The 13,788-nt window shown below is 58.4% G+C and overlaps 6 protein-coding genes across 6 annotated transcripts; 3 read left to right on the plus strand and 3 right to left on the minus strand.

Moving 5' to 3' along the window:
• The first annotated feature begins 769 nt into the window (after positions 1-769).
• B0H64DRAFT_113420 (uncharacterized protein) lies at positions 770-1,320 on the plus strand. The gene has a single exon (XM_062797831.1). The coding sequence runs from the start codon at positions 861-863 to the stop codon at positions 1,140-1,142; it is 282 nt and encodes a 93-aa protein (XP_062660430.1). The 5' UTR covers positions 770-860; the 3' UTR covers positions 1,143-1,320.
• B0H64DRAFT_113436 (uncharacterized protein) lies at positions 1,224-2,163 on the plus strand. The gene is made up of 3 exons (XM_062797832.1): positions 1,224-1,495; positions 1,735-1,991; positions 2,070-2,163. The coding sequence occupies exons 1-2, from the start codon at positions 1,305-1,307 to the stop codon at positions 1,934-1,936; spliced, it is 393 nt and encodes a 130-aa protein (XP_062660431.1). The 5' UTR covers positions 1,224-1,304; the 3' UTR covers positions 1,937-1,991; positions 2,070-2,163.
• Positions 2,164-3,764: 1,601 nt separating this feature from the next.
• B0H64DRAFT_390708 (uncharacterized protein) lies at positions 3,765-4,131 on the minus strand. The gene has a single exon (XM_062803420.1). The coding sequence runs from the start codon at positions 4,123-4,125 to the stop codon at positions 3,877-3,879; it is 249 nt and encodes an 82-aa protein (XP_062660432.1). The 5' UTR covers positions 4,126-4,131; the 3' UTR covers positions 3,765-3,876.
• A 267-nt stretch (positions 4,132-4,398) lies between these two features.
• Positions 4,399-6,361, minus strand: B0H64DRAFT_372341 (uncharacterized protein; the record flags this gene model as incomplete). The annotated part of the gene is made up of 6 exons (XM_062802223.1): positions 4,399-4,470; positions 4,630-4,654; positions 4,982-5,010; positions 5,118-5,378; positions 5,496-5,520; positions 6,078-6,361. 6 exons carry the CDS (start codon positions 6,359-6,361, stop codon positions 4,399-4,401), a joined length of 696 nt encoding a protein of 231 aa, XP_062660433.1.
• A 3,012-nt stretch (positions 6,362-9,373) lies between these two features.
• On the minus strand, positions 9,374-11,776 carry B0H64DRAFT_456656 (mitochondrial carrier domain-containing protein). Its single transcript, XM_062807349.1, has 6 exons — positions 11,604-11,776; positions 11,498-11,544; positions 11,415-11,443; positions 11,314-11,350; positions 10,606-10,757; positions 9,374-10,531 (listed from the first exon to the last, which is right to left on the minus strand). The coding sequence occupies exons 1-6, from the start codon at positions 11,628-11,630 to the stop codon at positions 9,558-9,560; spliced, it is 1,266 nt and encodes a 421-aa protein (XP_062660434.1). The 5' UTR covers positions 11,631-11,776; the 3' UTR covers positions 9,374-9,557.
• Positions 11,777-11,908: 132 nt separating this feature from the next.
• B0H64DRAFT_456662 (uncharacterized protein) lies at positions 11,909-13,724 on the plus strand (the record flags this gene model as incomplete). Its single annotated transcript, XM_062807350.1, has 2 exons — positions 11,909-12,027; positions 12,082-13,724. The coding sequence occupies 2 exons, from the start codon at positions 11,912-11,914 to the stop codon at positions 13,298-13,300; spliced, it is 1,335 nt and encodes a 444-aa protein (XP_062660435.1). The 3' UTR covers positions 13,301-13,724.
• Between the last annotated feature and the right edge of the window lie 64 nt (positions 13,725-13,788).

The raw sequence follows: 13,788 nt of genomic DNA on the forward strand, positions 1-13,788 counted from the left end.
GACCTGCTTGAGGCGGCTGCTTGGCGCTGGAACACGATCCTGCAGGAGAAATGACGACGAGATGGCGCGAGTTGAGATCTCTCGTCGCCCCTCCTCGATCTCCCAGCGTTGTATTGTCGGTCGTGTCCTGTTGCTTATCGGCTGCATTCGCAAGCATGCCCTTTCTGGCACATCTTGCGCATGGGGGGCATTTTCGACTCCTCCTGGGTCTCCGGCATGAGGGACTTGTTGGAGTGTCGGTGCCTGCGTGCAGAGGTTTCAACTTGACTGGCCCCCCGTGGAGGAAGGCAGCGGCGACGGGCTTGGAAAGTTTTCACAGATAGGGTGTGGTAGCAGCACAATACACCGACAAGGGTTTGGGGTGCCACTCAGAGACCCCGTTCAACGAATTGGGCGACTCCTGTGGAAGGGGTGGGAGGGTCTTGCCTTCCAGAGTGTTGGGTTGTCACTTCCCCCCCCTCGCTGAAGTCCTTTTTCTGGCTCTCAGCGCGGCAAGTCCCATCCATCAAACAATCAAAGCCCACATCTTCTCTCCCCCCCTCTCCCCCACTCGCCCGTCCGCCCGTTTGCTTCCAGGTCGACCCGCTGCCTACCTATCGCATCCGAGAGTCGTCGTCATCTCTCGACAAACCCATTCGCCCAGTGATATTTTTGATCACCTCGCACGTGCTCAACTCGCGACAGTCGTTCTGCTCCCTCCCGCCGCGGAGGTCGGAATGTCGTGTAATTTTACATGGCGCACAGGCCAGCACACAGATCGAGCAACCCGGGCGCGGCATTCGGTTTCCCAATACCACGGTTGCTGACCGCACTGTCGCAGCACCCGGGGACCTGGAGATGCATCCCGGTGTGGACCGTGCATGCGGCCCTGGTGGGCGGGTGTCGGGACCACCACCATTTCAGCTCGCTTCGTCTCCTTGATTTTCGCCCGTAGTGCCACACCAAAGGTCCTCCACTACCTAACGACCGACCTACCTAGGTATGTATGTCGCTCGTGGTACTGCACCCTAGCTCTCTGGTGGATGAGCCGCGGGAATCGCCACTTATTGCTTTCTGCCCTTTCGAATCTTCGATTGTCGCGGATGCCCCAATCCGATAACTCGCAAATTTCAGCTCTCCATCCTGCCGTCGATCTTCTTTAGAGGCCACCAAATGAAGTTACGGTGTACTTCGTACATGGTTGCTGCGGTGAAGGTCCCCACTTGGTGGAGAAGTGGCCCTTTCGTTGGTTGAAAATCCCCGGATCCTCGAACGGATACGTACAAGTATGTATGTAAATTATCACAACTCGTGCACCTCGCAGCATGTCACGCCGACCCCGCTTCCGACAACTCGCGGGCAGCAGCAGGAGCCGCAGGCCCATTCCTGTTATCTTTGTCCCTTTCTACATACATACCGCCTCCAACTTCAAGCGGACGCAGGGAGATCTCGCTCACTACCCCATCACACAATACCCAACCCATAGATCCGAGCGTCAACGTCATATCTCACCTCGGTATGTCTCCGGGCGAGGGAGGAAGTGACATATACTGTGTATTCTTAGTGCATAGAGCTCGTTTCAGCTCGCAAATGATGGCGTTGCATCCTCTCGCGGCGATGGACTCCCTTGCCAAACCAAGGCACCCATTCCGTGCAGCGCTTGCCACACCACGTTTCCGGGTCCGCGGTTGTGGGCTCTGCCCTTCCCCAAGGGAGCCAACCGGAGCCGGTAGTTCTGAGCCCAGAGATTTTTAGATCGCCCCGGAAGCCGGTCCCGGCCGCAAGACGTGTGCTAGCGCCCTTCAGATCTGGGCTATCGCCTTTGCCCACAAGCTTGCCCGGCAAGCTGCAGGTCAAGACAGATGCGGCAGGTCGTCTCGACAAGGGGGACCCGCTTGGTGCCAACAGCGCGCAGCAAAGTCTTTTGCCCTTCGCGTTGTGGCTCCCGTCGCCATGATCATGAGCAGCGTCATCTGAGCCGCGATGCTACCCCGGAAGTCTAGGCCGTTTCAGTGAGCGACCCGTCGATGCGGTCCGTCCAGGTTCCCGGCGACGATGATAGCTTCCCCGACGAGGCTAATAGCGGCTAGACAAGGAAAGCGAGGCATTCGGGCAAATCGATCTGCCGAGCGAAACCAATCAGCATTGCTATCGAAGCGAAGGCGATTGCGCGCATTCCCAAACCATCATCGCACAGGAGAAAGGTCAGGTCAAGGGGGGGGGGGAGGAAGGAAAGCTGAGGAGCAAGGGGGAGGGGGGCACGCCGTCAGTGGCAGAGCGGAAAGAGAGCCGTTCCAATCTTTCCCCAGCGAACGTTCAACGACCTCCGCAGTATGTTGTTCCTAGAACCTGGTAGGCCGTTAGGTTCAGTCGATGCAGGCGAGGTAATATTCGTATTGTCACGTAAGCCCAGTGCGGCAGCCCCACTCCCTCATTTCTGTTTCAGGGGTAGCGCCGCCGCCTTGCTTGTTGAGAGTTACCAGTGCTCTGGTTGCGGGAGATCCCCCGTGTCAGGCTCGGGGTAATCTTCCACAGTCAATTGGCCGCCGTCAAAAATCCCGTGCCAGATTCTACACTGGAGGTGGGCGCGATGCCGCTTCGTGGCACCGAATTGACTAACACGATGAAAGTGCATGTACAAGTAATGTACATGCTCCAACTACAACGGCTTTAGGCAGCGGCGGGTGTTTGTCGACCGTTCCCCATCCTCTGTCGGAGTGTTTTGGGCATCGTTTGAAGGACGAATATCGGCCAGGAAGAGTTTTATTACCAGGCAGAGGGGAAGAGTGTCGGCGAGGTGCAGATATTCGCTTGTCGTTGTAATTTCGCGACGTGGGGGCTCCCTACCCTCAAGGTAGGTTGCAACGGCAAGTGGACTTTGGGACGGTACGGAACGGGAAGGGAGGGAAGGCCCCACACCGTTCCTTCCCTCTTTCCGTCTGTTGTCTCCAGTCCTTGGACTTTTCCTCCACTGGCGGAGTGGCAATCCCCATCCCCCATCCATGCCATGCCATGCTCCCAATCCCAGCCTCCAGTCGCCATTCTCCAGTTTCTGGGTACTGAACTCAGGCCACTGGCACCACTGGCATCATTGGCACTCAAAGCATGTCGCCAGGTCCCATTCTCGCCGTCTCGTCTCCGTGTCTCCATTTCTCCGCAACGAAAAAAAATAGTAGCATGCCAGCTTTGGCAATTCGAACGAACTTTGAATGTTTCATTCGCATCTTGATCTCATTTCATCTTTTTCCTGCATCTTTTTCCTGCAAGCAGCCTTTGCCGACAGCTCTTGGCAAGCTGATCCGACAGCGATCTTCCCTCGCCCTCCGCCCCTCCGTCACCACCTCGTCATCACGAGATGCTCCCCGTGGGCAAGTCACCGGTCTCAATGGCATCATGGGCTAACCGTTCACGCCGTTCCGCTTACTGCCAAGATATATTGATGGGGGATGGCGTCGGTCCCCGAAGTTGGGGGTTTCTGCCCTTGAAACGAGCTGGCCACGAGGTGTGCTTCCCGGACTCAAGCCCGCGATTGGCTACCAAGCTCGGTTGCCAGTTGCCATCGGTTACAGCCGCTGCTTCGGAAAATCCGCGCTAAGGCTCTTAAACCTGGTCCTCTATCCTGATCATGGTGGGTGAATGTCACCCGCCGCCGCGTTTCGCCCTCCATCACACGTCCCCGTTCCATGTCCGCGGGTCAGCCGCCACTCATCGAGCATGTTCATTTTTTGCGCCTCGGAGAAGCGGTGAGGGGTTTGGACGTTTGGTCTCGCACCGTTGCGCGAGAGACCGCATCCATCGCCAGTTTTCCCAACGGTGGGGGTTGAGCCGTAGTGGGGGAAACAGGCAGGGTCGGCTTGGTTGTAAAGACATAGCCTCTCCCTGACTTCATTTCAAGGTTCAGCCACGGCTTGCCGGTTTCAGACGTCCAACCTCGCTACAGATGCCACGAGGCAGGCCTGTCATTACTCTGGGGAGGGGCTGAAAGAGGGCCTCGACCAAAAGGGCTGCCACTGAGAGATCAGCTCCTCCGCAGCCGGGCCACCTTGTCTGCGATACGCCACGGCAAAACAACAACAACAACAACAACCACCACCACCACATCCCCCCCGGCTCTGCGCCATTGTATTGGACAAGGGATGTTGTCATGAGGCCAATGTCACATCCACGGCGATGTCCCACAGCAGATCACCTCTGCTCTGCAGTGTGCATGGTCAACTCGTCATCGGCTTCGGGCAGAGGATTGGCAAGCCCATGTTGCAGCCATCCGCAAATCCTCTCTCCCCCCCAACTTCCTCGGTGGGGGGGGGGGAGAAGTTGGATGTATGTGTGTACCCTGACGGCCTCGAAACGAAACCCCCCCCCCCCCCCCCCCCCCCCCCCAAAAAAAAGCTGCGAAAGGAGTTGCATGGCACAATGCGCCTAGCGCGGATTGCGTGTTTTGCCTTGAGCGATACCGGCGGCGGCGGGCGAGACGGTAACTATTGGCTCTGTCTGTTCCGGCCCAGCCAGCGGGTTGAGGGAGCGGGAACATCTACAAGATCTTATCGCGAAAGACGCACGGGTACGAACATCGGAAATCTCGCTCGAGGCAACACGGGGGCACAGACTCGTCCGGGCGGCCCTTAGTGGGACGGCTCCGGGGACCCTTACCATGTCTGACCTCTCTTCCTCGTCCCTGGCCAACGTCAGTGCAACACACAGATCCCCAGACTCCCGGTGTAACGGGGCGTTACCGGTTTGATCAAAATCTCAGAGCAGAAGTCCATCCACTGTTAGTTCGAGGATGCATGTGTCACTCCCAAGTCGGCTGAGACTCGGGGACACAACACGAGCCATGGCCTTCTGGGAGCACCATCCAGCAAATTGGGATGGAAGGACAAATGGTAACACCAGCGCCACCGGCAGCAGATTCAGCATTTGCATCTCCGCCCGCATCTGCTCGTACCCGCGCGAGGCGGCGCGGCTGAATGCCGATATGTCGGCCCCTTGGATTCGAACTTACCGGACGATCCCGGTAGCTGATGACTGCAGCTGTACTCCGAGATCCGGCAGGTTCCCGGACAATCACAACGCCGCCTCCGCACTCGGTACCTGCATCTGGGCACGGAGCATGTTGTGCTGCGTGTGACAGCACTCACTATCCCCGTTGGACAATGGCTCTCTCTGTCTTGAGCATCTCCAGGTCCCCGAGCGCTGAAGGCGTCGCCGACTTGATGGAGCACGGTTACAGTCCGCTGCGGGCTGTTCAACCAGGGTCCACGGAAAATTTCCTTGGGAGCCGCATCCAATGGGCCTCCCTTATCCAGCCTGCCAGCCTCCGCCCAATGGCCCCCGATCTGGGCCGTCAACATCTCATCCCTGAATTTTACCCCGGATTGGTCAAGATGGCTCCCGAAAATCTGTTCAATAATCGGCAGTGGCGGCCAAGACGTCCGTTAACCCTGGAGAATGGAGATCGGCCGGGGCTCTCGGTCGTTCCCCCAATGGCCCAAAGAGCCCTCCCATCAACCTCTTACCGCCGCCAACGGACCGGGCACGTTCCTAGTGGGGGTTGCAGCAAGAGTCGTCAACGTCTGGCGGCTCAGAGCTGCAAACCCTAACGGGCACGGGAAGAAATGGTCAACTATCTCCACTTGCTGGGCGGGCAGAGCCGTCAACCGTCAGCCGCAGTGGGCTCCCCGTTTTCCCCCCCTGCCCTCTTTCCCCAGCTCCTCCCATGGGCTCCCCTTGCGAAATGTCGAGCGAGATACGAAGCATTGCAGGCCTATCCTGACGGCGGTATCCACAGCAAAGCGGCAATGGCGTTGATGAGCCTCAAACGATGGCGGAATCCCCCCTCCCCTGTCGCGGGTCGTGTCAGGACACTCCCCCGTGGGCGGTGTCGAGATGATCCACAGCCAAGAGATGATCTCCAGGGTCCAGCGTCTTGGCCCATTCTCGCCTCTTTCCCCCTTTTGTTCATGCCCACAGCACGCTAATAAGTTTTCTCATCATTCGAGCCCAGCTTGCTGAAGTTCCGTTTCGTCAACTGCCCAGCTCCCCGCCGCTAATCAGCTCAAGTGAGTGGAGTTGACGTCCGTCTCGGCGCTATGTCTTACCCACCGCGAAACGAAACGCGTGTGTGGGAGATATTCCGCCGGGTGATCGACAACACTATGCTGCGTCGGCTGTGGGAGCGAAGGCAAGGCTTGGTCTGGTCCGTGAGTTTCCGCTGGACGAGGATCGTGGCTCTGAGTCCGGCAGTGCTACCCGGTCTGGGCGTCGCGCCCTCCTCTCTCTCGCCTCTCGCATTGCCGTCATGGAGGCTGACTTGCCCTCCGCAATTCGTGCCTACGCACGTAAACCTCGTCTTGTCTGGCGTGCCGGAGGCCGACCGAGCCATGCTCCGCGGATCTTGCGGGCCCGGCGGCTGTGACGTTACAGCTCTTGCCTGCGTACCTAGCTAGACTTATTCCGCTCCGATGCGGAGAACCTCACGGACTCCGAGGGCGTCCCGGTTGGCTCGAGTTACTCTTTTCTTCCTTCGGCTCTTGACGGGAGAGACCCAGACGGCGGCCCAAGTCTGCCGGATGCCCCCTCCGATGCATTAGACATATCGTACAGTGAAACACACGAGCGGAGCGTCCTGTCTCTCCTTGCCCTGTCTCTGCCCTGCCTCTGCTCTATTCTCTCTTGTCACTCGTCCAAGATCCAGCTGAACCTGCCTGCCCCTGACAGACTCACATGCAGAAGTCTTCCGTCCAGAACGCGCAGGTAGTTAGTTATGCTGTAAGCCCGATGTGGATAGGCGGGCTGTCTCGTCTGGTCTCGACTGCACCCTGACTACCAACGTGCCCAACCTACATACACACGTACGTACATGACACTAAGCCGGCTGAATCCCTCTTCCTTTCTTTTCTCCCACCCTATGTATGCACTGTTCCGACGGCGCTCTTCTAGTTGCATCTCCGGCTGCGCAGTGGCTGGAAAACTCTGTCGCGTTGTACAGTACCTGCATATGCGCACGGCGGCGGTGAGACTCTCTGCAGAATCTTGCTCTTCAAAAACTGCACGATTCATCGTTTCCTTGAGTCTTAGTTGGGGGTCTGAGTCTGACGCCCGGCCCGCCGCTGCGGCCGCCTGCCGCGACAGCCTGTGCACTTCCCTGAGCTGCTGGCTACTCCTGCATGTCTCGTTTTGGCTTGTGGCACCATGTCCGTTTTCGTCGTCGTTGAAGAATAATGCTGCCGTCGTCAGTGCGGCTTTCTCACCCGCTCTCGCCGGCTTGTCAGTGACTTGCCCGTTCCGGTTGTTGAACTACGTCGTACATAGGGGTCGGCGAAATGTGGCTAGCTAGTCTGCTGCGGGAGGGGGATCGGAATGGGATCTTCGAGGCCGGGAGCGTAGTGGCGACTTACCCGTCGGCTTCTCTCCTTCTCTTTCTCGTTATCCGGCGCCGGCTCCGGGTTTCCCTCCCCCTCTCCCGGGGCTGCCTACGCTCTCACGCGCTCTCATCTCTTTCTCATTTCCCTCTCTTCCCGTGGAGGGGGTGTGGCTCTCGCAACCGATCCCTACAACTTACACGCACACCAGAGTAGGTGGGGGGGGCTCCTCTAACGTAACTGTTTCCCGCCCCCGGCATCCGAACCTTGACCATGTTTCTGCGTGCCAGCTGCTGCTGCTTCTGCTGCTGCAACACAGATTGGGGGGCGATGGCTTGCACGATCTGGCCTGATGTTTCTCCGGTCTGGACCGACGAGACGAGCGCGCTGGTGGTTGGTCCGATCATCCCCTATTCGGCCGAGCCACGCGGGTCTGGCGGCGCCTGCATGATTTGTTCTCTCTCTTTCTATCTCCATCGCTTGCCACCCCGCCACGGGATGCTCGGCCGTCTCGGTGATTTTCTCTTTCGCCATCTGCCTGTCTGTCTATCTCTTTCTCCCCCCCCCTCTCTAACGATGCCCTGTTGTTGGGGGGCACACCGTTAACTATCGGTTGGGTTGTGCTCGGGCATCGACCGCGCCGAGCCGGGGGGGATTGTCGTGTCTCGGGTGTTGGCTGATCTTAATTATGGGACGGGAAGATGGGGCGAACCGTGGTGCCTGGATATTTGGAAATATTGGCTGCTCATCAAGATACTCGCGCGTGCCTTGTTTTGGGAACGAGTAACTCGAAGGAATGGCCTGATTGTTGGTGAGTGAACAACAGTCCATGTTCTGGTGGGTGACAAACGGGATTGGTGGGGGGGTTTTGGAAACCTTGCTCCGACGGCGTGGCGAGGGGGGTTTTCGATAGCGTGGGCGTTGTGAGATGACCTCATTTAGAACCCGCGTGTTGCCCCGGGCCGGGCTGCGATGGTGATGAAGCACGTGGCGAGAACTGACAAACTTCTGGAGCCAGAGGGTAGAGGAGGGGGAGATGATGATATGGGGGCAACATGGACGTCGTCGTTGAATGATGGGGTGGTGTGGTGGTGTTATGACAGTGCGAGTCCCTGTGTTGCCGTGAACTTGACTGTGAAGTAGGATGTGAGCGGGTTGGGTACTGACTGTGCCCGTTGAGACTTGAGGAGATATCTCCTAAAAAACATATTGCTACGCGTCTTGACACAAGCATCATAGTTAACGATTAGTCTGTTCGTCTCTAGCCTCTGTTTGCGATTCGGTTTCGGATGCTGTCCAGGTGATGAAGTCTCTCTTGCCTTGCAAGCGTATGGTTGTTGTCTCTGGGGTGATAGAACCCAGAAACCCAGTTTAAGCCTCCACGAGGTTGATATGATACATTTGCTATGAGGGCTCGAAATAATGGATAAAAAAGGATTATATGTATGTTGGCTTACCGTGGTTACTTGGTGTATTTGATATGATAACTTCAGGTGTTGAGTCTGAGAGTTTGGTGTGTTAACTGTATTGTAACTTAATATTTTGACTCGATGTTGCTTACATCTATCTATCTTTTGAGTTTGGAATCGCACATATTCGACTTCTCGAGTGTTTACGAAGCTAGTAGACAACTGTTGGTTCCTGCAAAAGGAGGGATACTATTCGAGACCAAATCTCTTGATAGAAGATGGCATAGCCATTCTGGTACGCATATGTACAAAGAATTAAAAACCCTAGCTAATTCGTCGTGCTGCGACACAACCCTGATGACGATATATTCTGGTGGACTTGACGGAATAGAATGTTGGAGTCTCCTGGGACTAATCTCTTCCCCGGTTGTCAGTGTATAAGTGTTGGCTCCTGACCAATACGTCTTCTCTCGTGAGGGTTGTCCCCATTACCTTGCGCTCCTGGCTGTGAACATTCAACGAATGGATGGCAGGAGTCTGCGGATAGCATCCCTTCCTCAGCGACTCTGGTGTCCGCCTAGGGAACAATCCCCAACTGAAACTTTAGTCGTTTCTCGCTTTGATCCCCTCAACGGGTACAGGCCCTGCCTCCGAACGAGACATGGGACGGAGATAAATACGAATAGACTAAGCGGGCAGTTGACGGAGCTGGTTTCCACACAGTTTTCCGCTCACACGAAACCCAAAGTTGTTTAAAGATGACATGTCTATCATCACAGGATATCCTCACAGAACGCCGCCGTCTAGTCTAGAAGATCGCTTTCCCCTCCCCGCCCTGCACCCACCGGGGTAAATAATACTTTACATTCTCGTACACCAGAAACGTGACCCACGTCGCGGGCAGCACCCGAACAACACCAGGCATAACACCCCGATAGAACCCCCTCACGCCCTCCTCCCGCCATAACTTCCTCACCACCCCAGACAACCCCCTCCCGAACTGCGCCTCAGCATCATGCTGCTGCAGCCGGCTTCTCAACACCTGCAACGGGTACGTAGCAGCACCAGCAACAAGCTTCGACGCAGTCGATAACACAACCGTCGCCTCATTCGACACCACACCCTCCCCCCCAGCACCAGCACCAGCACCACCCCCAACCCCACCACCACCACCACCACCACCACCACCACCACCCCTCCCCTCCACCCGCCCCCCCCTCCTCGCGACATACAACCGCCTCGCCGGATCATAGACCGCAAACTGCACGGCCCCATGACTGACCGCGAGCATGCCGACCGCGAGCCCGCGGTAGAAGCCGCGCGGGCCTTCCTCGCGCAGCAGGCGGGCGGCGCCGGCCCACATGGAGGGGTAGGCGCCCGCGGCGGCGCGGTCGGAGGACAGCATGCGGGTCTTGAGCACCCAGATCGGGTTGGTGAGGACCTGGGTGAGGGCGCCGGCGCCGAGGGAGGCGGCGAAGAAATCGAGGGGGGTGAGGCGCTGCTTGATTTGGGCGGTTGTTTCCTGCGGGGTTGTTGGGTTGGTTGGGTTGGTTGGGGGGGTGGTGGTTCCGGGGGGGAGGGGCCGGAGGTGGGCGATGGCGCGCTCGAGGCGGGATTTGAAGAAGAAGAAGGAGGCCCAACTTGTTGCGTTGCCGACGAGGTTGGGGGTCAGGCCGCGGTAGAGGGCGGCGAGCGGGCGGTCGGTGCGGGCGAGGGTGCGGATGAGGGAGACGGTTGTGGGCGGGGAGGCGGTGGTGGAGGTGGAGAGGGCGGTGCGGTAGACTGGTGAGGGGGGTTAGTTACTTGCAACTCTATAGAGGTTGGTCAATGGCGAAATGGGATCGTAGGGCACACACTCTGCATGCGCGTCTTGACGATGTCGAGGGGGTGGACGATCAGGGTGGCCATGGAACCGGCCGAGAGCCCGGCGACCGTCTCGACGAGGGCGGGGGAGAGGCCCGCATCTTTGGATTTCGTCATAGAGACGTTGGTGGTTGTCGCTACATGTCTGGTAGAAAAAGGGAGGTATTCTCTTTTACAAGGGGTTGCGCATGTTGATGGTGGTCGCAATTGTCAGCGCTTAGAAAAAGATTGTAAACTATGACGCAAGGGCTTGAGTAAACATCCCGGCCCCGGCCACCTTCGGCCGAACAAAAGAAATGCCGAACGAGCGAAATGGCCCGCCGCCCGGGAAACCCGAGATATGCGGTGCGATACGAAGTACGGTACACAAAACAACCCATTGAATGTAGCTTACAATCGAGGCATTTTGTTTATGGCTCAGTCGTCATTGTGGAGTTGGTCCGTTATTAGAATATTGTTACAGTTTTGGTCATGGTATCCTGCGGTCCAGTTCCTATCCCCGACCATTCCCACCCCCGTCTGCCCCAGTCGTCATGTCACAGCGCCCTCCATTTTAGGTCGGCTGCCGGTCGTTGTTGTATTGATACAATGCGTGTAATAGCGAGTTCATCGTGGTGTGATGTTTAAGAGAGCGGGGAAAGAAGGCTGCGGCTAAAGTTAATGGCGGTCGAGCTGGAAGCGCACTTCGGCGTCAAACATACCGGATGACGGATGGCCTGGGGTCGCTGCGAGTGTAGCCTGTGGATACGGGAGTCAGCGAGCTTGTCTCAAGTCGAAGAGGCCGTCGTGGACGTTGACATACCAAGGTAGAGGATTAGAGGCAGATAGCCACTGCTATGGGTCAGTATCCCGTATCCCGGGGCCGTCGAATCAATCCAAACGTACTAGTGAATGGCAACGCGCGAGATCTCAATGATCTTGCCAATGCGCTCCTATTTCCAGTATGTTAGTCACTGCCCTGTCAGCGTCGAGGAGGGGGGACTCGGCGAACCTTAGACTCTTCAGAAAGGGCGAACATATTGAAAGGCGATTCCTGGGGATGTCGGGACTGCTTGTCTTGTTAGAGACCCGTGTAGAATGATGGCGCGCGAGGTGATGTACCTGTTGTCTTGTGGGGAATCGTGGTGTGGGCGACGGGTCTCGATGGTCGCAACGTGGGTGATGATGGGTTGCGGCAGAATCGATTTTTGGGCGGTCGCGAAGTTGGCCTTGGCATGGCGACCTCTCAGCACAGGACCCCTGCAAACCGCCCGTGCAGCTTCGCGCCACAGAAAACTCCGCCAAGCTTCAACCGCGGTGATGCTTTGGTGCTGCTTTCGCGACTGGTCTAAATTTATTGAAGTTGCATCTTCAAACACAAACCAGCGCAACAGTGCCGGTATTCGATATTCTACCGCCAAAATGTCAAAGCATTGGTGAGCCAAAGATTAAATTTCCTTCTTAACAAGAACCTCTACTCACGTTTTCAGGGAGCAAAACAAGGATGCGACGGTCTACGTCGGCAACATCGACGAGCGCTTCACCCAGGAGCTGCTCTCGGAGCTCATGACCCAGGTCGGCCCCGTGCGCCAGGTTCACATGCCGCAGGATCGTGTCTCGCAAACCCATCAAGGATACGGCTTCGTCGAGTTCGATACCCCCGCCTCGGCCGAGTACGCCTCCAAGGTCCTCAACGGCATCCGCATCTGGGGCAAGCCCATCCGCGTCAACAAGGCGAGCGCCGACAAGCAGAAGACGGTCGACATTGGCGCCGAGCTATTCATCAACAACCTCGATCCCCAAGTCGACGAGAAGATCCTCTACGACACCTTCAGCCAGTTCGGCCAGATCCTGCGCCAGCCCAACATCGTGCGCGACGACAACAACATCTCCAAGGGCTACGGCTTCGTCAGCTTCGACTCCTTCGAGGCCAGCGACGCCGCCGTCTCCACCATGAACGGCCAGTACCTGCTGAGCAAGTCCATCACCGTCGAGTACGCCTACAAGAAGGACGGCAAGGGCGAGCGCCACGGCGACGAGGCCGAGCGCAAGCTCGCCGCCGAGGGCAAGAAGCACAACATCGTCCCCGAACAACAAGTCCTCCCGCCCGCCTTCCACATGTCCGCCGCATCCGCAGCAGCAGCCGGCGCGCCCCCAACCGGCCCGGCCGCAGGCACCATCGACCCCTCCGCCACCATCCCCCCCATCACCCCCCTCACCGCCGGCATGCCCTCGCCCGCCCCCTACGGCGCCCTCCCCCCCGGGCCCGCCGGCATGGGTGGCCGCGCCGGCCCCCCCCAACAACCACCCCCCTCCTTCGGCGGCTCTGCACCCCCCCAACGCGCACCGCCACCCATGGTCGGCTCCGCCAGCCTCCCGCCCGCGCCCTCAGGCCTCCCCGCACGCCCGCCACCGAGCCACGCCGGCTTCGGCGGGCCCGTCGGCGGTTTCCCGCACCACCCCCCACCGTCGGGCTTCCCCCCCGCGGGGGGTCCGCCTGGTGGTGGTCCGCCGCCCGGTGGCCCTGGTGGGCAGCAGCCGCCAGCGATGTATCCCGGCATGCCGCCGCCGCCACCGGGCGGGTTTGCGGGCGCGGGTGGGGTGCCGCCGCCTGGCGCGCCGATCCCCCCGCCGGGGTTCATGCCGCCTCCGGGGGGGGTGCCGCCGGGCTTTGGGGCCGCGCCGCCTGCGGGGTTTGGGAGGCGTTAGTGTGAGGGGGTGGATGGAATGGATGGATGGGATTGCGTGTGTAAGTGTATACATGTAATGGGAGATGGGTTGGGTGTGCGGCTCAGACGTGGATTACTCCGCCATGACGGCCGTCTCGAGGGAGGAGGAGGCATATTGGCTGGGCCGGGGTGCCGAGATGCGTCACACTCTAAAAAGAGTCGGAGAAGGGTCGTCGTGTTCGCCTGCGGATTACAAGACCGGTCCCGGGAAGTCCACCCCCGACTCTCCTCAACGAGGTATCTGGGCTATGCGGGCAACGGACTAAGAATCTTTATGGTTCTGATTCTCAAGCTCCAGGTTGAGCTGCGTAGGCGTTTTCAAACGGGTTAGCGACCGCCCAACGTCTCTACCTACCCGCTCAGAAACAAGGGAGCTAACACCCACCACAGCCACACTTACCTTCGTCCCCAAGCCTCCTACTTGCTCTCGGGTTACTGGCAAGGCGGCTCGGCCGGCGATGATCAAGC

The sequence above is a fragment of the Chaetomium fimeti genome (genome assembly GCF_033439085.1).
Source record: "Chaetomium fimeti strain CBS 168.71 chromosome Unknown B0H64scaffold_3, whole genome shotgun sequence".
NCBI lineage: Eukaryota > Fungi > Ascomycota > Sordariomycetes > Sordariales > Chaetomiaceae > Chaetomium > Chaetomium fimeti.

Coding starts and splice junctions, on each gene's coding strand:
- B0H64DRAFT_113436 (XM_062797832.1), top strand. CDS start 1,305: ATGTCACGCCGACCCCGCTTCCGACAACTCGCGGGCAGCAGCAGGAGC. Junction 1,496..1,734: donor CAACGTCATATCTCACCTCG/GTATGTCTCCGG, acceptor AGAGATTTTTAG/ATCGCCCCGGAAGCCGGTCC.
- B0H64DRAFT_456656 (XM_062807349.1), bottom strand. CDS start 11,630: ATGTTCGCCCTTTCTGAAGAGTCTAAG. Junction 11,545..11,603: donor CCCTTTCTGAAGAGTCTAAG/GTTCGCCGAGTC, acceptor TACTGGAAATAG/GAGCGCATTGGCAAGATCAT. Junction 11,444..11,497: donor TCGCGCGTTGCCATTCACTA/GTACGTTTGGAT, acceptor GACCCATAGCAG/TGGCTATCTGCCTCTAATCC.
- B0H64DRAFT_113420 (XM_062797831.1), top strand. CDS start 861: ATGCGGCCCTGGTGGGCGGGTGTCGGGACCACCACCATTTCAGCTCGC.
- B0H64DRAFT_390708 (XM_062803420.1), bottom strand. CDS start 4,125: ATGACAACATCCCTTGTCCAATACAATGGCGCAGAGCCGGGGGGGATG.